This window comes from Varanus komodoensis, unplaced genomic scaffold (genome assembly GCF_004798865.1).
Source record: "Varanus komodoensis strain SLA01 unplaced genomic scaffold, ASM479886v1 scaffold5, whole genome shotgun sequence".
NCBI classification, from domain to species: domain Eukaryota; kingdom Metazoa; phylum Chordata; class Lepidosauria; order Squamata; family Varanidae; genus Varanus; species Varanus komodoensis.
The window spans coordinates 39,586,999-39,608,526 of record NW_025336087.1 but is presented as its reverse complement, the minus strand read 5'-3'; the positions used below and the strand labels follow the sequence as shown (position 1 = coordinate 39,608,526).

General features: G+C 38.8%; 1 protein-coding gene across 8 annotated transcripts in view; it reads left to right on the top strand.

Moving 5' to 3' along the window:
* Window positions 1-20,037, top strand: part of SPIN1 (spindlin 1) — a 51,547-nt gene extending 31,510 nt beyond the window's left edge. For 3 of the 8 annotated variants that reach the window (XM_044445984.1, XM_044445986.1, XM_044445985.1), the window contains exons 3-7: window positions 1,296-1,355; window positions 6,129-6,177; window positions 8,380-8,633; window positions 12,913-13,146; window positions 16,501-20,037. In XM_044445984.1, the coding sequence (XP_044301919.1) occupies window positions 1,296-1,355; window positions 6,129-6,177; window positions 8,380-8,633; window positions 12,913-13,146; window positions 16,501-16,700 (797 nt within the window). In that variant the 3' untranslated portion in view covers window positions 16,701-20,037. The other 5 variants (XM_044445991.1, XM_044445992.1, XM_044445989.1 and 2 more) reach the window with 5 other exon arrangements.
* Window positions 20,038-21,528: the final 1,491 nt, after the last annotated feature.

Sequence of the window (21,528 nt, the reverse complement as noted above, 5' to 3'; positions counted from 1 at the left end):
ACTGATCAAATAAAGAATTAAAATATAATGGTGTGATTTATGGCACTGTATCCACCCGTTTAATACGCTTTTAAGTTTGGGGAGTGTGTTCAGCAACCCACTGTGTACCTGACAGAACATCAGAATTGCCATGAGTTATCCCCCACCTGTTTACCCCAGTCCTTCCACTGGTATCCCAAGGACCTGCATGGCAGGACTTGGCTTGCCTCCCATCCCTGTAATCATGACTCACTACAGCCTTTGCCCTTCTTTTCTTTGGAGATGGCTTTTGTTTGGCCTTGGAAGTAATAGACTCTCTAAAGTGCCTGGTTGGCACATTGGAACAACTGTCACTGGTTGGTTACCTGTTTTTTTGTCTTTGTTTTTGTAGCAGATATATGAAAATATTTATGGTAATTAAAATAAATTCAGTTGGTAGTCCCCAGTTGCACAACTGTGCAGCTCCAGCTACCCAAAAGTCTTGCCTGGTCAGCGTCTTGCTAAGCATCTGCTGTTATTGACAAAGGATTCAGATATGTTACTTTACTTTCACTTGGCAGCTGTGCAAGCAAACCACAAGCTCTTTGCTGACAAAGGCCAGTGGCAAGTAGATCATTGAGTTTGCAGTGTAGTACTGTAGGTTTTAATTGTTACTCACCTTTTCCACAGTATCTGAGACTCCAGGTACCCAGGAAACAGGAAAAGTGCGGCCACGCACCATTTACAGGAGAATCTAGTTTTGACAGTGGTAAAATGTAAGGTTTTTGACTGGGCTAAACACTTCTTTTGACAGGGATAAGTATAGATACATAGCCATATGTAACAGCAGGTGTATACCAGGACATTGAGCAGGCAAGGTTTACATATCAAGTAGTTGGAGTTGCATGCTTGCACTGCAGTGAACTCCTCCCCCCCACCACCAATTTTTAAAAATAGTTCTTTTGCTGTTTCTTAAAAAAAATGTATGTGATAAACCAGAGATGGCAGTGCCAATCTGCCGCTTGAGCATTTGATAGAACAGCTGTCATCTGCAGTGGCAGCAAACGGTTTTTGCTTGTCTTGCCAAGCAACTAACTCACTGCTTCCCTGATGGGAATGCATGTTGGAATAAGTGTGTTGAGTTTAAACCATACATCACCTCTTAGAACAAACTACCGATTGGCAGGGTGGCTTGTTGCCCAGAGCCAAGCCACCCTGAGAGAAGTGGTCCAGGTTGACTAGTTACTCATGATGGGTTGGCTTGTCATTGACCCAGTAATTGTCACATACCATTGTTTAAATATATGTATGTATACACACTTTTTTCTCTCTTCCAGATGAAGATGGAGGTGCCAGAGTATACATAATTACCTTTCAGTACACTTATCTGATAGAAGGTACCAGAGCAGAGAATGTAAACTAAAACAGTTACAGAGTCAATAAAGTTAAAAAAAAAAAGGACTATAACATTGGGAATATGATCACATAAGGGATCATAAATAGAAGGGACTTGTTTTGGCAGACACAGAATCTCAAAGAGTATGGAAGGAAAATAACTATTTTGTCACATATATACTGGTAACATGTCATGAGAATCAGAAATGTTGTAAGTATGTTTTAGTGCAATAGATATTACTAAGAGGTCTGCATTTTAGTAATAATGTTTAGACATAGTTATTTAGGAAGAAAAATGTAAGTTCAGGAATGTATTTTAATCAGCAACTATTAACAGGACATGAATATATGAATTAAAAAATGAAAGAAAAAATCTGGACATGTTTAAGAGTTTGAAAAGATATTAAAAGGCAATTTATTGAAAACTGCAGTGGAGCAATCTTACAGAAAGCTACCCCCTTTTAATATGAAGAAGGCTGCCTGATTTGTTTTTGCTCAGCTTAAGCCTTAAGTTAGTGCATTGTGGGTTTGAATCTATGCATTTATAAGCCTTGTACTGAGTGTTTTATGCATATTTTTTAATAGTAAAAGAAAGATAAGCCTGATCTAAGAGTGATTCATGACAAATATAAATTTTCCATATGTCCATATGGATTTAATTCTTTTTGTTACCTAGAGATAACATTTCTTAGAAGTCTGAAAAGACTTAGCTAAACAGGTAATCGAGGAAACATAGAGAAAACATTCTGAGACAACCAGTGAACAAAGACCCATATGCCATAACACATGCGAATGGACTACATTTGTAAATGTAGAACATGGCCCTAGAAAGACGGGACATTGTGCTTGATACTTAACCAAAACAATATTGCATACTAAACACATACTGAGACTTCCATCAAAGGATACAGGCTTTCTGGGGGCAAATTATACTAGAATAATCAAAGAGATGGGTTTGAAATCTGAGTGGCTAAATACATACAGTTAGGCTTGGGTCTTTGGAATATCATGTTCTCATTTTCTCTTTCTCTGGGATGGTTTGCGCAATTGCTGCAGTGGATTACAGCACATGCTGGCATCCACTCCGAATGTTCAGCCACAGTGGCAATCATCATGGGTTACTGTGACTTCTGAAACTGCTGTAATGTTAATGGCCTGTTAGCTGTGAGAACAACCCACAACTCTACAATATCCCATGGATGCTGGGTAGTTTAACCATACCAGTAACCTGTTCTTACTAGGCTCAGATTTTGTCATAGTGACTGCCCAATCCACCTTAAACATTCAAAAAGTGTGCTGGTGTGTGCTACAACCCATTTATTTAAGCAGTACACTAGGTGATGCTGCAAACTCCTCTATATGTATTTAAGGAAATAGAGAAAGAGCAGCAGAAATGAGGAAGTTACAGTTGCCAAATAAATGAAGGGAAGGTTCTACAGATTTACGAGATGGCATTAGACATAACAGGACAAAACTTGTAAATAAGGTGGGATTTGGCGATGCAGTGGGTAGAATGGGAGAGCTAAGATAAAGACGGAGTGTAGGTATTTACATGTTTCAGAGGGGTCTAAGAGTCTTTCTCAAAGGTTCACAGTGATCCAGGAGGTCGTCACAGGAGACCAGATACCAGGGCTATGGGCAAGGCAAATCACAAAATAATGGTGGAAAAAAGTCACATCTTTCTCTACAAAAGCAAGCTGCAGTGGTCCTCATTCTCAGGCAGACAAATCTGTGATGGCGTACAGAAGGTAGGCATGCCTTGTTAGGTACTCTTGAGCCTCCTATAGCATGGTAAACAAATCTGGCATCTCCAGTGAACACTTCTGTGTTAAAGATACACAGGACCAGTATTTGGTGAAGATGCCAGGCAGCAAATTTGTTCTTGGGCAATTGTTTTTAAAACTCCTTTGTTTTCATGGAGTAATTGGTTCCAGGTTCATTTGCTCTTTAGTGTACTATGTACAGCTGAATAACTGAGCTAGCCTTTCCGGATTCTGGCATCGGGAGGTTCCACATGCACAGTAATATAGTGCTTCTAGTTTAAATAGGTGCCATGTGCAAAGAGTGGGTGGAAGTTGTTCATCTCCTTAATGGCCTTAAGCTACTGCTTGAAGGTTTTTTCCCCAGGTTTTTTCTTTTTCTTTTTTTCCTTTTTCTGAAAGCCTGTTTCTCTGTGAAGTGAAAATCTGGACAGGCTTTTGGCTCATCAAACTGACTTGATTAGCATATATTAAGACAAGTCAAATAATATAGCCCCTCCTGATATCCTTACTTAGTTTTACATGTTGTTCATATGTTACTGATTAGTAAAAGTTTTTTAATTCTATACCTAAGGTGCTCTATGCAAAAAGGTCAATGTAGGTTGAAGTAATAAAAATAACATAACTTGCATACTTAGACACGTGCATATAAAGAGTTTGTAGACTCACACCATGTTAAAGTGGTGGTCCCCCATCCCTATTTCCAAGGATCTGCATTGATAAAACAAAAGAAAAAGTATTAAAAAATAAAGGCAAGTCTAGGTAGGAATCAGATAGTTAGAATTGTTTGACTGTTTAGCTGTTAGGTGTTTCCTGACCTGGCACAAAGACTTAAGCTACTAGGCCAGAAGTCAGCATCCATATATAGGCATCTGGACAGGAAATAATGTGATGGATAGCATCCATCTCTCTAGGTAGTGATACCTGATTCACCTTCTGGATTCTCTTATCCAGGATTCTTGGCCAGTTATGCTTGGGGGCAGAGGTTTAGTGTTGCTTGATGATGTGGATCCAGCCGATGGGATAATTGATTTTGAAAGAGTCTCTTCCAGGGAACAAATTACTGAAGGCAACTGTGATAGGAAAATAATAGTTACCAGATCAAGGGTATCCCTTGGTTTTATTTTAATTTAGGTACTTACAGATGGATAGTCATCAAAGGTACAAAGAAATGATTGGTGGAGTCTAGCTCCATAATGCATGTGTGTGATTTTTTGAACTATGACCAATCAGTTTATACATGGCAGTGTTGAAGATAATTTTTACAGAAAGCATCTGACAAATCAGCTTTTCTTGTGATGATGGACATGATCTAAGATACCCTTGATTGGTGGAAGTTGTGCCTGTAACTTCTGTGTCAGCCAGGCTTTTGGAAGTACATGGACTAAAGTGTATAATGGAGAAATTCTGGAAAACTACTATGCAAGAAAGGCACATTATCGGAATTTCCTAGACCTAGTCCTGGTGCTAGTATGTCATTCTGAAACCTGAAAAAAAATCATGAAGACTGGATTCATCTGTAAGAAAGTGGACAAAAGCATGACCATGTTTGTGGTCAGATTAGCACTTAGTCATGCTTAGAAGTAGATCATTTCTATGGGACAAGCTAGTAATGGCTAGCTTGAGTTCCATGGATTTCAATGAGTCTACCCCAAGCATGTAAATGTTTGGATCCCACCCATGGACTTTTATGTCATGAGGCAGGGTAGATTTGATTTAAATCACTAGTCAGTAAGACTAGATTTAAATCCTGATTTTCTGCATAATTTGCATGCATGCCTGCTTTACCTGTAGGTAGAGGACCTTTATTAAAATATTCCCAAAGAATATTAAAATATTCCCAAATATTTATTAAAGCATTTCCTTTTATGGCTTGCTGCCAGTACAGGTTTTCTCCAGGGGAACAAGAATATGATAAACATCAGACTATACATGAAAAGATCCAAACACTTGTGGAGTATTCTGCTCAAAGGGGTTCACTTTCATTTTTACGGCTCACCCTACCCTCTTCACTCTTAGTTTCTTGTGTAGATCTATTCCACTCCCAACAATTTTCTTCTGGTCATAGAATTATTTTGAAACTTAGCACTTAAGAGGCAAGGGTTTGATTCTGTGCACATAGATTTGCAAAGGAACAATGGAATTAAGTTTTTTCTCAAGTCTGCATGTTTATTTTGTAACATTTTTGCTGTGAAGAAGAGACATGTGATCTCTGCAGACACAAATTCACAACTTGGAGAACTGTAAAACCAAGCATCTGTGATAACATCTTCTGTATAGAAAATTTTCCCAGTAATCTTATAGAAACCCCTGGAAAAGCACAACATTGTAAAGGGATTAATGGAATTCATTTACTAAAAAATTTAAAAATTGCATGAATATGCAGCCTCATGTAATTACAAACTAATCCCTATTTCATGATGAATAACCTTTGGACTGTAATGTATCTTAAATAAAAAAACTATTTGTAGATAGATTTTACCTCAAAGCATTTTATTTTTTTTAATCCAATTTGAATTTTTAAAAAATCATTTTTAATTTTTTTTAAATCCTTGTTTTTCATCCACCCTGTCATGAGGAAAAGGAAAAAAGATAATGGGCTCTGCCTGAACGGAGAGATGGACATCAAACTGCACTAAAGTTTGGTGTCTTATCTGAGGTATGTAAAAGAGATGTCTTGAGCTGTGACCTTGCTGAAGAAACTCCCAATGAGCAGGAAAATAAAACCCCTCTGCTGTACCTGAGGGGAGCCAGATGAGGGAATTGTATGCCCCAGATATCTGACTCTGGTCTGCTGGTGGCAGTAATGCTCTTACAAGTGAAATGTAAAGCTTGGTTGTCTAAAGCCGCATAAATTAGTACTGTTAATATTTCATTGGCATATACTGTGTGCTGGGTATTAAACTGAACATTTGTAACCACAGCAAGTTGATACTGTGTGTGAGAAAAAGTTTAAGCTTAATCTGTATGAACCTATGCCTGCTGGCTGAGTCACTATTGCCCTCTTTCTTGTAGGGCATGCAGGTGTGTCTGCCAGCATGATGAAGAAGAGAGCTTCCCACAAGTAAGTGGTTTGGTGAACCTTTATCCACTGTCTTGCAACTTTTGTGGTATATACAAAGTTTTAGGAGTGTCAGCTTTATTGAGGCTTGCTACTTTATTCAGGAGCTTCACTGATGTTTTGTTCCTAAGAATTAGATGTTTTGTTCCTAAGAATCCTAAGCTCCTTTTGGTTGTAGCCATAATATTTAATTAAGCTTTGTGTAGCACTTGCTGATGCTTTATGAAAAAATAAAAATGAGTGAGTTAAGAATTGGACAATGTAAGCGGTCTTTCAACTACCAGTCATGAATCACAGACTTTGAGAGCCAAGTCCTGTGATATTTTTGGTTGGCATGTTGTGTTCCCCTTGTGTTCCAAATACACACTTAAGAGACAAGAAATAAATTGTTATGTGAAATTATCTGAAGTTCCCTGAATTGCAATCAAAATGTCCTGCACCAGAGTTGGAGAAATTCCTAGAGCAAAAGGGAAGTCTCATAATCACATTTTTCATACTTCAGTACAAACTTAGCCCTAAGGCTTATTGACAGGAATTTCCTAGGTAGACATCAAATATTTTATAGTTGAGCTTACCCTAAGTAGCCCTTCTACAATTTTTCCTGTGACTTGCATCTCAAGTGCAGAAGGCAATCATATCGAGCAGAGGCAGTCACTGAGTACCTGAATGAGGGAGAGCCTGCATTTTCAAAATCCCCACCTACTTCCCCTCACACACACACAAAGCTTTTCTAGAGGGAAGGTTCAGAAATAGGGAAGCGGAAAATCCCTGTTGCATGAAGAGAAGGAGTTCCATGCATCTTTGGATTCAAGCAGGAGCACAGAGTCTCCTGTATCTTAGTCGTCAAGTAATGAAGAGGCCGGCACATCTAACTGTAGAGGTATACCTTGAGACTTAGTAGGCAACCTGGTGGCCTTCTGGGAAGGGCAATGGTCAGAGAGCTATATTCAAAGGCATCTGGAGAACTCCAGGTTGTGTATCTGAGACTAGCGTTTCTCTGGTCCAAACTACAGTTCCCGCTTAGAGTCGCAGGCATTTCTTTGAGTTGGTTCAGGACTCGCTACTTCATAGATTCTGGGATAGTTCTGAAAATTCACGAAGTAGGTGACCCCTTGGTCCAGGACGTTTCCTCATTCTGTATCTGGAGATATTTGCCATGAGAGAGGGCTACAGTGCTCTCTCTGTAGCATATCATAGTGCTCGTGAGAAAGTGTGGCTGGTGCATATTTTTATTATAATTTTATCCCTCCTTGTCCCCTGTGATGACCATATGCTTCCTCCACTATCAGAAGCAATATGCTGAGGTTATACTAGTTGCTGAAGCCCTTGGGCAGAGTGGGAGGTGGTGGTGTGCCTATGTTTATTAGGGTATTTCTATCCCATCCATTAGTTTGTCTCTGGATGGTTTACAATATAAAACACCTAATAAATCATAACACATGACTGAGGATAAAAACATAATTAAAATATTTAAACTTCAAAATATAGGATAAATAAAATGGTCTTGACCTGGCGCTGAAAAGCATGTAACATTGGCGCCAGGCAAACCTCTCTGGGGAGCACAGTCCATCGCTGGGCCCAGCACCACTGCAGAGAAAGCCCTCCTCCAAGTGTTCTCTCCTAACCGCCTTCAAGGAGGGTTCTCAGAGCAGGGCATATAGGGAAAAAGATGTTCCTTCAGGTATCCTGGTCCCATGCCGTTTAGGGCTTTATACATTAATATCAGCATCTTAAATTGGACCCAGACTGCAATGGGGAGCCAGTGAAGCTGATAGAAGACCAGTGTTATATGACACTTGCGACTGGCCCCTGACAGCAATCTGGCAGCTCTATTTTGAACCAGTTGAAGTATCCGGACCATCTTCAAGGCAGCCCCATGTAGAGCGTGTGATAATAGTCCAACCGGGAAGTTACCAGAGCGTGGTATATCCTGATTTGTGAGTTTCCTTTGAGCAACTGGGCAAGTCATCGTGTGAACAAAATGCTAGAATAGATGGACCCTTAGTCCAATTCAGCATGGTTGTTCTTGCATTCTTACACAGAGGTCTAGTGTGGCCTGGACATGTTCTTAAAAATAAGCTTGCACAATTTTGGGTTATGTAGTTAAGGGGACTCAAATACAAGTTTACCCTAGTTTCAGGTGCTTTACTCTGCAGAATATATTGGAATAATTCAGTTGTCTTATGAATGTATGTTTAAATACAGAAAGCATCGAAACAACGTGGGACCAAGCAAACCCATTTCTCAACCCAGGAGGAATATTGTGGGCTGCAGAATACAGCATGGATGGAAAGAAGGGAGTGGACCTGTGACACAGTGGAAAGGCACAGTCCTAGACCAGGTTCCTGTAAACCCCTCTCTCTACCTTATTAAATATGATGGATTTGATTGTGTGTATGGACTAGAATTGCACAAAGATGAGCGGGTTTCAGCGCTTGAAGTCCTCCCCGATAGAGTTGGTAAGTGCCTGATGTGTTGATTTTGAGCATCCAAGTTGGTTTACATTGCCAAAAGCTGAAGAAAGATGGGAAATAGATTATCAGCAATATAGGTGGTAAACTTAAAATTTTAACATTGCCCTGCAAACGGCTTCATTGGTAGACTCAAATAAAACCATTTAGGACTTTAAGGATAAAGACATTTCTAAAAAATTGTTCTACAAAATGTATCGACTGCTTTAACAATCGTCTCTTTTCAAATTTATTATCTATTTGTAAAACTTATCCATCCTCCTGTCGAAATCTTCAAAGCATCTTCTGATTTGTAGGTTGATACAATTTTATCTATTTAATTGGAGTTTCTAAGCAGTCTTAGAACTGCAGCTGGAAGAATCCAGTTCAAGACAAATACATTTCCTTGGATGTGATTATGAATACTATGTCCACCGAGCATATAGAATCCGATAAACAAAGAGATACCTGCACAGGATTGCTGTTTTTAGTAGTACCAGGTACACAAAGTAATTCAGTGCTGTCACCATACTTTTGCCCCCATTCCAGTAGAGTTTGAGAAATGGGGCAAGTTCATGAAGGCATCTGGAAAAGAAATTATTGTAACAATGCAGAAATGGGATACCTCCGGCCCATGGGCTAACTTCAGCTCTTCTGGAGACCCAGTCCAGTCTTTGGGCCTTTTCCAGAAGACTCCACACCCTTCACCAGGTACCACCATCTGCCCCAGCCACCACCTACTCTTTGGTCCAGAGATTATTTATGAATTATAGATACGCTTATACTTCCTTTCAATAAAGCTTCTGGATGGTTTATATAAAGAAGTACAAAAATAACTAAAATACAATTCATGCAAATCTAAATATAAAACACAGACTAAAACACAGCAGGCTACTAAAAGTCAGATAAGCTATTAGCAGGGCTAAAATTCTGTGTAAAAGACCAGGGAAAATAGAAAAGTCATGGTGCTATAAGGACAAAGGCACCAAGAAAACTTTCCCAGAGAGAAAGCATTCTATAATTGGGGCACCACTACTGGAAAGGCACTCTCCCTGGGAGCAGTTGATTGCTGCATACAGCAGGGGCCCTTGCCAAAGTGCAATTGATCTCTACTAAAGATCAGTGTACAGAGAGAGGTAGTCCTCTAAGTCACAAAGGGCTTTAATAATCAAGGCCAGCTCTTTACATTGAACTTGGAAGCAGACTGGTTGCCAACACAATGGGCATGGCATAGGTTTGATACAATAATATCCCATCCCAGTTAGTTCAGATGTCTTGACTGGCTTGCTAACTCATCTTTCTGACCTGTCTTAAAAGGAAGGGAGGAGTCTAGTCTAAGGGAGGTTACTAGAGCAGGGCTCTGTCCAGAGTCTCAGCTGTTCACCAGCCTAAATGATTCAAGGCAGTCCATGCCACTAAAATAGTAGATTATGCTTTGAGTTACAAAGATGGATTGAGAAACTTCCCAAAGCATCTTTGGAGCTGGATATGACAGTTTTGAAAAAAATATGCATGACATGCAGTAACTAGATGGATATTTCTTTTCCTCTTTCATAAAACTAGAACTTTACCATCCAGTGAAACTGATTTGTTCCTCTAAGATCTACTACTAAAACAAACAATACTTCATACAACACACAGTTTATGGAATTCTTTGCCATAGGATCTGATAGTGGTCACCAGGTTAGGTGTCTTTATTACGAGACTATGCAAACTGAAGGAGAAGATTTCTGTCACTGGCTGATGGTACTGATGGCTGTCTGCATACTTCAGATTCAAAGGCAGTAGAGTGCCATGCAAAACTGTTCACAGCCCTCACACTTTGATTTTTCAATATTCTGATGTGCTAGAACCTGAAATTGAAATAGATTTAATTGGCATTGCTACCTCTTGATGTATACCAGATACTCAACTTTGTGAAGATGCAGAATATGTTTTATCATGGTATTAAAGTAAACAAAAACAGGCATTTGTTGGATGCATAAATGCTCGCTCACTTTGTTGTGTAATACCTAAGTTTTTGTGCAACTGCCTCCAGAGGATTGTAGGTAGTTGAATGGCACCCACTTGTGTGCAGTTCCAGTGCCACATGACTCAGATTAAATAGTCATTTCTGGAAGGCCCCACATTTTGTTGGAGCACATTCCTAAAATCAACATCAGAAAGACCAAGAAGCTATCAAAACTCTGGGATAAAGTTCTGCACAACACTTACCAGAGTTTTTCCCAAACTATAAGTATCTTCTTGGAACAACATTGAATCCAGTATTAAGAATTGTTGCAACTGTGATTCTACTTTGAAAAGGTTGTCAACCAAATCTCTTCTTGGGTTAGGAGGGCATTAGTTAGATAAGCAATGAGGCCAATGATTAACTTTGAAGAAGCTAGAAATATCAGTGGCTGAGACAGGAGAAACCCCCCATAGGACAGCTATCACCTGCATGCTTTTTGAAACAGAGATTAATGGAAGAGTGGCAAGAAGAAAACCATTACTGTGCCAATCTTTTGTCAGAGCTCATTTGGAGTTTGCAAAAAAGCAGGGGGTGATCTAGCAAACATGTAGAAAGGGATTTGTTGGTCTGATCTGATCAAAATTGAACTTTCTTGCCTTGCTGTAAAATGTTATGCCCTGAAACCACCATCCATGCAGTGAAGCTTGGTGGTGGTGGCAACATCATGTTTTAGGACTGCTTTTCTTTAACACCAGGATTGAGGGCAAGATGGATGGAGCGAAAGACATGGTGATTCTAAAAGAACATGTGTTTCAGTCTGCCTGGAAGCCAAGACTGGCATGCAGGTTCACCTACCAACAGGAGAGTGATTCTGAACACACAGCCAAATTAACACTGGAGTATGTGAAAATCATATGGATGTCGTCGAATGGTCCAGTCAAAGCCCAGACTGTTGAGGATCTGTGGCAAGACTTGAAAGTTGGTGTTCACCAATAGTCAGCATTCAGTCTCACAGATCTAGAGTAGTTTCACTAGGAAGAATGCCAAAATATTGCAGGATCCAGATGCACGAAGTTGATAGAGACCTAGTCAAGAAGATGCACAGTTGTAATTGCTGCCAAAAGTGCTTCCACCAAGTATTTACTCAGGCAGGATGGGGTTAATACATATGCAGCCAACAAATGCCTGTTCCTTTCTATTCATTTAACTTTTGTGCCACAGGAAAGATATTTTGTATCTTCACAGTGTTGAGTTATCTTGCTTACATAAAATCCAGCAATGCAAGTTAAATCCATTTTAGTTCCAGGTTGTCATGCAACAAAATATGGAGCAGTCAAATGTGTGGGGAGTGAATATTTCTAAAAAAATCACTGTATGCTCTGGATGAGTGAAACCAGACTAGAGCTGTTACCTTTATGTCCTCCTTGTGAACTTCCTGCAAGCATTTTGTTGACCTCTATACTAAATGAGATGCAAGGTTTGATGGGATTTTTCTATTTGACCCAGCAGTATGAAGACATACATTGTACAATATAAAATTAGATTTAGATTTAATAAAATAACTGTCTAATCTTAGAGGGATAAAATGGAACTTAATAGTGCACAGTGATATCTTTAGGTACTTAGTAAAGGATCCCTATGTTATCTCTCACTGGCAAATATTTGCTTGATTAAAAGCACAGGACTTGAGACCCCATCTAGGCTATGCCCATTACACCCAATATACTTGTGTGTTTCCTTAAGTATGTCAATCTGGTTAGAAGAATTAGTTATTGTCCCTCAAACTCAGCTGACTCAGCTTGTTTACCTCTTGTGCGCCAAATAAGCAGTGGCTATTTTTAGTTGATATGCTCCAAATAACAAGATAGTTATTTCAGGCCTTTATTTAATACCTAAACCTAGCAAAGCACTTGGGGTGCTCTCTAGGAGTTGTGCATGCTGTTTGTCATTTTATTTGAATAGTAGACCATAGTATCATATTTCTAACATTTTATTTCTTTCAACCAGCAATTAATGTCTGACTTCAAAATTCAGTAAATATGTTGGTAGTTCCTCTCTCCTTGTTATAGCCATTTCTAAAAACAGGCTTGTGAAGTTCCTAATGCATTTGATTTCTTCAGTGCCTCTAATCAAAATGATTTCCTTTAACCTCTGAGCTATAATGATTATTGAAATAACTTCTCTATCTCAATATGATAGCAGGGAATTGTTCATTATGTAACCACAGACAGAGCCTTCTACCTCAGCCTGAATAAACCATACTATTTTTCTGACATCTTAAGAAGTAGCAGCCACACTACTAGAAAAATGTTAACTAACTGTTGGTCTATTTTCCAGCTTCATCTCGAATCAGTGATGCCCACCTAGCTGACACAATGATTGGCAAAGCAGTAGAACATATGTTTGAGACAGAAGATGGCTCAAAAGATGAATGGAGGGGAATGGTCTTGGCTCGAGCACCTATAATGAACACATGGTTTTATATTACCTATGAGAAGGATCCCGTCTTGTACATGTACCAACTCTTAGATGACTATAAAGAAGGTGATCTCCGTATTATGCCCGATTCCAGTAAGTTTGTTTAATATTCTATAAAGAAAATCTATTTAAGATGCTTCCGACTTGATTGAGTAAAGAGAGTTGTAGCTGAACTGGAGTACTAACACGAAATACAGTTGTTATAAACTACGCTGCTAACATGCTATAATGTCTTCATATGCTTTAGACATACAGAAAGCAAAGAAGAACAGAGAATGTTCCGTACCGCTACTGATTTTAACATGATTTTGAATGTTCTGCATGCAAAATGCAGCTCCAGGATTGAATGGCAGCTTGCTATTTGGAGAGGTGTGTCTTTGTTACAGGAGGGAAGGAGAGAAAGAATTGATCCCTGTTAGCTATTTAGCGTGTGCAGAGCTATGTAGGTATTCATATTCATAACATTTCCTTATAGTTGCATAATTAGACCACCTTTTGTGTTCTATAGATATTGCAACCAGCTCCAGGAAAAATTATATCCCATCCTTTCCATTTGTAACTGTCAGTGTTCTGATGTCCCAGAAGCTAGAGGGAGTTCATTTAGACCATGGGTCTTCAAACTACCGCCCGGGGGCCAGATCCAGCCCTCCATGCCCATTTATCTGGCTTGCCATCCCCATTTGGACCCTCTGCTGCCCACCTCACCCCGCATGCAGGGAGGCAGCGGTTTGATTGTTCGGAGAAAACAATCTCCAAGCGAGCAAGCTGCTGCCTCATGTGCCCACCTTGTGGTATGTACCTGCCCCCGCCCATGCCTCCCCTCCCCTCGCACGCCTCACCTCACCTTGCTGCGCGCCCTGTGCCCACACATGCCACCCCTGCGCCAGCCTGCATGCACCACCAGCACCACCTTTCCAGCCCGCGCCCAGCACCAGCAGTTTTCAACTGGCCCCCTGATGGAAACGTTTGAGGACCCCTGATTTAGACTCTAATACATAGTTGTTTGTGATTGGATTGTTTTTGCATATTAAACTAATAAATGGGGGAGTTATTGGTTAGTGTAACTTCACCTGTTGTGATTTATTCTGCCTGTACTTGTCATGCTCTGGGAGTGGTCTATGGGTTGCTGGGTTTGCAACTCGAGAGTGCTTCAAAGCTGTGGATCCATGGACATCTGGTATGTCTAAAGTTGCCATCTCTGAGCTTCTAGACAGAGTTCTGGGGTACTTGTCTTCTGGTGAGATCCCCTAACTTGATGCAGGGTGGTAGAAAAGGCATATTTCCACTTCTTTGACACTTCATGTTAGGCTCTTTATTGCAAAATAAATCTGGCTAAAAATATACTTTAGGACCACTGCAGAGAGAAGCCAGAAATACTAGCTTTTTCTGAAAGGTAGTTATGCTTGATTAGAACAATTGTTTAACAAATGACTACTTAGAGTCTACAGGAAGGAGGGACAACTCCCATTATCCCTCTCAAGTGTCTTTTCTAGCTAGGGATAAGGGGTGTTGAAGGCCAAAACTTCTGGAAGGCTACAAGTTCATTACCCTTGTCTAGTAATTTGGTTTGATGTGAAGTTTTTAGATAGCATTTCTTTTTGATGCTATAATGCTAAGCAGCAGGACAGTTCCAAGGATGATAATTATAGCTGTGAACAAAAAATTAAGTTTATATTCTATATACCCATAGGAAAGACCATATCCTCCTACAAGGCAAATATTATTGGGGAAAAAAACCCTTAAACATCATAGTTTGTACATTCAAAACATTAATGGAATCACCTTTTCTGAATATCTCTGTTTGTACTTAATATAATCTTATATGAATTTTGTCTTATGGATGGTTTTTTCCTTTTATAACCTACATTTCATATCATTTATTGTATATACCAGTAGCCAAAGTTCTATGATGCATTTACAGAGATTAACACCATAAAAACAGAATACCATAATATAATATGAAACTATTAACATGTTTGCATGCGCACACACAAAAAAAGATGTTAAGCATTTAGCAATAAAAATTTCAGGTTCATTAAACAGCCTTAGCATATCCTGTTAAATGCTTGGGAGTAGAGAAAAAGCTTGACCTAGCACTGAAAAAATGGTAATTTTCATGGCAGGCAGACCTTACTGAAGGGAGCATTTCACAGCAGAGGAGGTATTACTAAGAAAGCCCTTTCCTATGTTGCCATCCACTGAACTTTCTTCAGAGGAGGCACTTGAAAAAGAAACTCAGAAGATGTTTGTGATTTAGAGGTACTGGAAGAGTACCCTAAGTATTGTGGTAATGAATGGTTTACATTCATTGTTCAAGGTTCTTCATGCATTAGTTTTTCTCTGTATCCTGAATTATCAGAAGAAAAATTTAGGGTAGCAGTCATTTTGCAGTGTCACTAACCAGCAAAATTGGTGTTATTGGCTGTCAAGTAACCTTAAAGTAGCTTACTAGTTTAGTGCAAAAAATTGCCCATGGTGGTCAAATATAGAAGATGATCCACTTTCTATGGAGTAAGTTCAAGCCAGAGAGGAAGCCAATTCCATAACTAAGGTCATTCTGTTACTGTTTCTCAGGCACAAGTTAAACAAGCATGAATGAATGGCACTAGGCTTAATTTGCAGCATTAAACGATTTTCACCTCTATGTCCTTGTCTTCCTGGAACTTCCCAGAACAATCTATGGTTATTTATTTATTTATGAGATTTATAGGCTGTCCATCATTGTCATCTCTGGACAACTTACAGTATATTATAAATCCTAAACAAGGATATGCAGTTGTTCATTTTCTATAACGTAGTGAATTACAATATTTACCAGCACTTGGTACAGCAGATACAAATTGACAAGCAAAAGAGAACTTATCATGGGGTTCCCATTTGTTTTCTAGCCTGGATTGGTACTTAATCCAGATTAAACAAGAAATTTATTGAACTAGCTCTCTGTGCATGGGGAGACAAGGAGGGGAGGGAGCTATAAAGTCAACTGCTATCTTCCCTGTGCTGCATACAGCTGAATAAATTTGCTAAAATGCATGTTGAATCACTTGAACAACTGACCCAAAGTACTACAAACTGTATCTACCAACTGCAAAGGTTTAACTACTTTCCCTTTTTAACAAATTCTAAAGAGTAGTGTAGCCAGAATCTTCTTGCTGTAACTGTATTTTGTATGAGTCATGAGTTTTTGAGTTGGGTTTGTGAGTTACAGATGAATAACAGAAATGCTGTTACTTTCCAAATTGTACATCCAGTGGTAGATTTTTCCATGGGTTAGGAACTAGAACTGCTGTGGTCAGAATATGTTGCTATATACATCCTGCTGGGATTGAAGCAGCCGCTAAATTGTTCCGCGTAACTAAGAAGGGTTAATTGGTCAACTCTTTGACAATGATTGTGAGAGTGCATTCCTTGAAATTCGCTTATCTTAACGAAACTTGGTATTTTCAGATGATTCACCTCCAGCAGAACGGGAACCTGGTGAAGTTGTGGACAGCCTAGTGGGAAAACAAGTGGAATATGCCAAAGAAGATGGCTCAAAAAGGACTGGCATGGTCATTCATCAAGTTGAAGCCAAACCCTCTGTCTATTTCATCAAGTTTGATGATGATTTCCATATTTATGTCTATGATTTGGTGAAGACATCCTAGACACCACCATGCGAACGTTTGCCAAACTTGTGGAACTTCAGTGTAAAATTTGTAGACATGAAGACTTGACTGCTTTCCAGTTTATTTGAAAGCTTAAATGTCCCTGCGAGCTCACAATCTCTGCCAGGAAAACTATTCCATTGTGAACTATACAAATAGACTTTTATGTGAACATGACACATTTTGTGTAGGGAAATTCCTTTTCTTGAAGGACGTCTTTGGCGGGGGGCGGGGGATGTGAATGAAGTTAGAGAAAACAGCAGCTGCAAATTCAAGCTGTGTGAGTGGATCTAGCAATGTAATCATTAATCTGATTTTTTTCCCCAGTTATAACTTTCCCTCAGTTTCTCTCGTAACTGTTCAACTGCCACATGCAAGTGTAGCTTGATATTATTGCTTTCATGTATGTAACATTAAGTTTTCTTGTCTGGCAGTTCTTGTTTCCGGGGTTTGGGCAAAGATGATTACAAAATGTTTTAAGCAGTGTTAAGGAGTGCCTAACCCAAATAACATCAGTATACTGTGTTCAGCTTAGCTGTTAAACTACAGTTACAGTTTTGTACATTTTAGTTGCAGGAAAATAGAACATGACATACATGTAACACAGTTGATGAGAAAATGCAGAGTAAGAGCCCATATTTGCAATTATAGGACCTGGTCAAAGTATTTAGAACAAAGATGCCTTCAGTTCTCGTAGGGATTTTTGTTATCGTCTAGCAGAACCCAGGTGCTTGGTGCCATAGCAGTCTAGTAATTCATGTTAACGTTAAAGGAATACTACGCAGCAACTATTGGGTGTCTCAATATCAAAACTAGCAACCTAGATAATTGTGTGTGGACTGAAATCTGTTACATGTAAAGACAAACCTCAAGAAAGAAGAGTCCTCATGCATTAAAGGCTTGTGTTGTAGAGAAGGAAAATCATTTGTTGCCTTCTATTTTTATCTGCTGCATTCCTTCTCATTTAATTGTCTTTTGTTGAAGAAGGCATCTACCCCTTTTCCTGGCCTTCTTGGGGTGCGTCTAGACAAGACATACAACTCAAACCTGTTGTCGCCTTTTGTGCTGTACATTGTATTTGCTTGAGGTATGCTGTTTAATGTGAACTTCATTAAAAGAACACTAGGGTTCTGCATGCTAATGGTGTACTATCTAACGAAAGCTAGGCAGTCTCCATGGTTCAGCCATCTGCAGCAGATTGTGGATGTAAATAAGCAGCCCACAGCCACAGAATTCACTCTTTTTTAATTATTATTTCTGTTTTTGTAAAGTGGTAGGTTCGTGTGGCAGCTTTTTAAAGTAATCAGTGGAAAAAATATCAGAACAGCAACAAAGTTGAGGCAGGGCATTGCAGTTGTTAGTGATTGCTTTGCGCAAGTAAATGAGAACCAAATACCATTGTTTATATACAGCTTAAAGGAGGAGTAAAAAGTGTTGCTGATCAGCTTTCTGAGGTCCAGATTACCTCTGATGTGAGTATGCATATTAAAACTTCATGTGGTTTAAACCCTTTTTATTTTTGCCTGAATTCATATTGTAGCCTTAAGGCTTGTGCCTCATTATGCTCTTTAATGGTAATAAATACTCACCTTATACATACAGTATCTTAAAATCTCTTGTCCATTGCTACTGTTGCATTATGTCCAGTATTTCATCATGGGCAACCAAAGGCAGGCTATTGTCTTTTCCATGAAGAGCTTCTCAAATGCAGTCCTTAAGCCCTAAGTACCTGAGTCATAAATGTTCCTGTGTTCTTGAACAAAGTGAGCAGATTTGCAAACCCAGTGTTTTTCATCCTGCAGATCTGTATGTTTTCTATTGACTCTTTAGAGTCCTGCATGTAAATCTCAAAGCTGAGCCTGGCTCCATGAGCCCAAGTTGATATTTGTGGCACAAGAATGAGTGAGTGTATTGAACACATACACAAGATACACACATAAACGTACTTTTGAATTGTGGGCTACATAAACAATGAATCCAAGGTATGTCTCAAGATACTTGCTGAGGATTAAGTAGACCGAAAACGTTGCGTTCTAAGAGCTTGCAGTTGCTGGGAAGAGGGGTATTCTGCAAGTCTCTTAATACACCACATTCTGCCAGTTTAGAGTAATCTATATTCTGTATAAATTTTATGGTTTTTTAAGTGTCCACATTGTCTGCTTTTTTGATAGCTTAGACCACTTTTTTTAGGCTTGAGACTAATTCTACACTCTGCCCATCTGCTTTGGGCTTTGTTTTAGGCTCATGTTTCAGATCTGCATGCAGTGCTTGTTACCCTGGTAACTAAATGTTGGCTCCTTGATCTAAGGGTTCAACATGGTTTTCCAAGTTATCATGGGGCTTGTGGTGGCACAAGCTATGGATCTGTGTATAAAAGTTACTGGCCTTTCTCCATTTACCTGCTGTAGTATTGTATATTGTGTGTTTTGCGTGATGTCAGGCTGCCCTGTAAAAATTTAAAAGACAGACTTAAATTCAGACCATCCCTTTTTTGCATGCTTAGAAGGTAGAATGTTCAATGTAACAAACTTAAAAGTTGCATGTTAAAAATGTTTAGGTTTTTAGGTTTTTTATTTTGTGTTTTTTGTGAATTTGCTTATTGTGCTGTTTTAATGGTGGTTAGTAGGATTAAATGCACTGGTGAGGCAAACATAGTGCCAACAGGAGGTAACTTTCCAGTTGTATGTGTCATGCAGCGTTTGAAGGGACCATGTACTCTGTTCAAAATTAAATAAAAATCAGTTAAACTCAACACTACACTTTTTTGTGCCAAATCTCAAATTAAGTTGAAGTATAATCATGTTAAAAGCCCCAAACAATAATGGAAAAAAGCCTTTTTCACTATGTTTTAACCTTCTTAAATTGGTACACTTTAAAAATGAAGGCTTCTTCACAGATATATTACTTGCAACCATTTCAGAGAACCAAAAAGTAAGTTTGTGGTTCCTTGGAAATGCTGTGCTTTTTGTATTTTACATCATTAGTGCAATTTGGATGGTTCTTGGTATGTGTATAGTTCAAAGGTCTTCGTGTTCACATTTTAAAATTAGGTAAATGACTTCATCTCTAGAGCTTGGTTTATTTTTTTTTATTTTTTAACAATGTAGACAGTTCCCTGTTCTCTGCATTTAGAAGTATAAACACTTTAAATCTGTTACTTAATTCTGTAAGTAATTTTTATAATTATGATGTAACTCTATCCTTAAAACATTTAAAATAAACCCTTTATGTGCAACTTATGACTGTAAATCTTGTTCTCACAAGGCATATGTAGTGATGTGTTGAAAAGTGAAAAGGAATTTCTTCAATTTTATAATTAAAATTATTTTAACAATGAGCATTTATGCTGATATATATCTTGCCTAAGCAAATACGCTTATTAGGCATTATCTTTTGTCAAAGATGATAATTGAAAATATCAGTTTAAGTTGGATAGAATTGTTTCACAGTTGAATAATACTGTTTTACCTTGAAATTCCTAAAATCAAATGAATAATACCTTAGAAAGTAAGCAAGAACATGAAGCAGCTTGAGATATCCTAGTGTGTTCTCCTAGTGGTTACAGGGCAGTACTCAGTGCTGCCTGCAGCCTGGCAGGACCACTGCTTGCACAGTGAGAAAGGAAACAATCCAAAAACAAGGCAAAAGGAAGCTCTGCTGACCTGTCCTGATCTAGAAACGAGTGGCTGCTCATCTGGAGAATGGTTTGGCTCAAGGGACATGAATGCTGTGCCAATTGCACTGGTTGCCAGTATTTTTCTAAGCCCAGTTTTAAAGTGCTGGCATGTGACTTTTAATGCCTTAAATAGTTTGCCCAAGTTACCTGAAGGACTGCCTGCACTGTGAGGTCATCAGCATGGGCTCTTCTCATTGCTTGTCACCAAGAGAAGTTATGATGGTGAGTACAGGGGACACGTCCTTTTTAGAAGTTGCCCCCTGCATATTGAATGAGTTTACATTGGGTTCATCAGGCCTTGCAGATCTTCAGGAAAGTTCTGACGATCCATATCTTTTATGTTGGCCTTTTCTTGATTTGGGACTGCTGGTTTTACTTACATTCATGGCTTTTTAAACTGAACATCATTACTTTGTGTTCGTTTTTATATTGTCTGAATGGTTTCCATACTTAAAGTAGCCTAAAAATAATAAATAATTTGAGCAGATGTTTGAATCATGATCGAACTATAGTTACAAAACTACTGAATGTGATAACAGTTCACAGAATACTTTTTCACTTTTTTATTGTGCTTCTTCAAAGGTGTCATACTTGTATTTATTCCTCACTTTGCTTTTTGAAGTTAATGGACTTGAGGGGCAGTATAGAACAAGGTCTAGCAAACAAAGACTTTGAAACCCAATTCCTTGCAGAAATATATAGTAGTTGTGCTTCATATGGGTTTGTTGGTGAATTTGGTGTTTCAATCCACTGTTTTAAAGACCTGAAGAATTGAGATTCTGTATTTCTTTAAAGCTTTTGGTGAAATTGGAGCAATGATTTGTTTGTTTTTTGGCTAGTGCCACACCTAGTATGTGCCACAGACAACAATTCTGCTTATTATAATCAAGCTGCTAGTAATTAAATTTCCTTCCCACTTGAAATATGAAAACCAATTCTTTGTTAATATGCTAACTTTTAAATTTCATTCTAAATAATTCTGCCAATGTACCAACATTGTCCAAGGTATCTCACAAAAAAGAAAACCACAGTCTTGCATTGCTTCAGGACTAACCTAATTCTGTATGGTCTGCTCTTAACTATTTGAATCATGAAGCTCACTCTGCAAACTGTAGATCATCCTATATCCTCCATGATGTCTGCAGATGATGA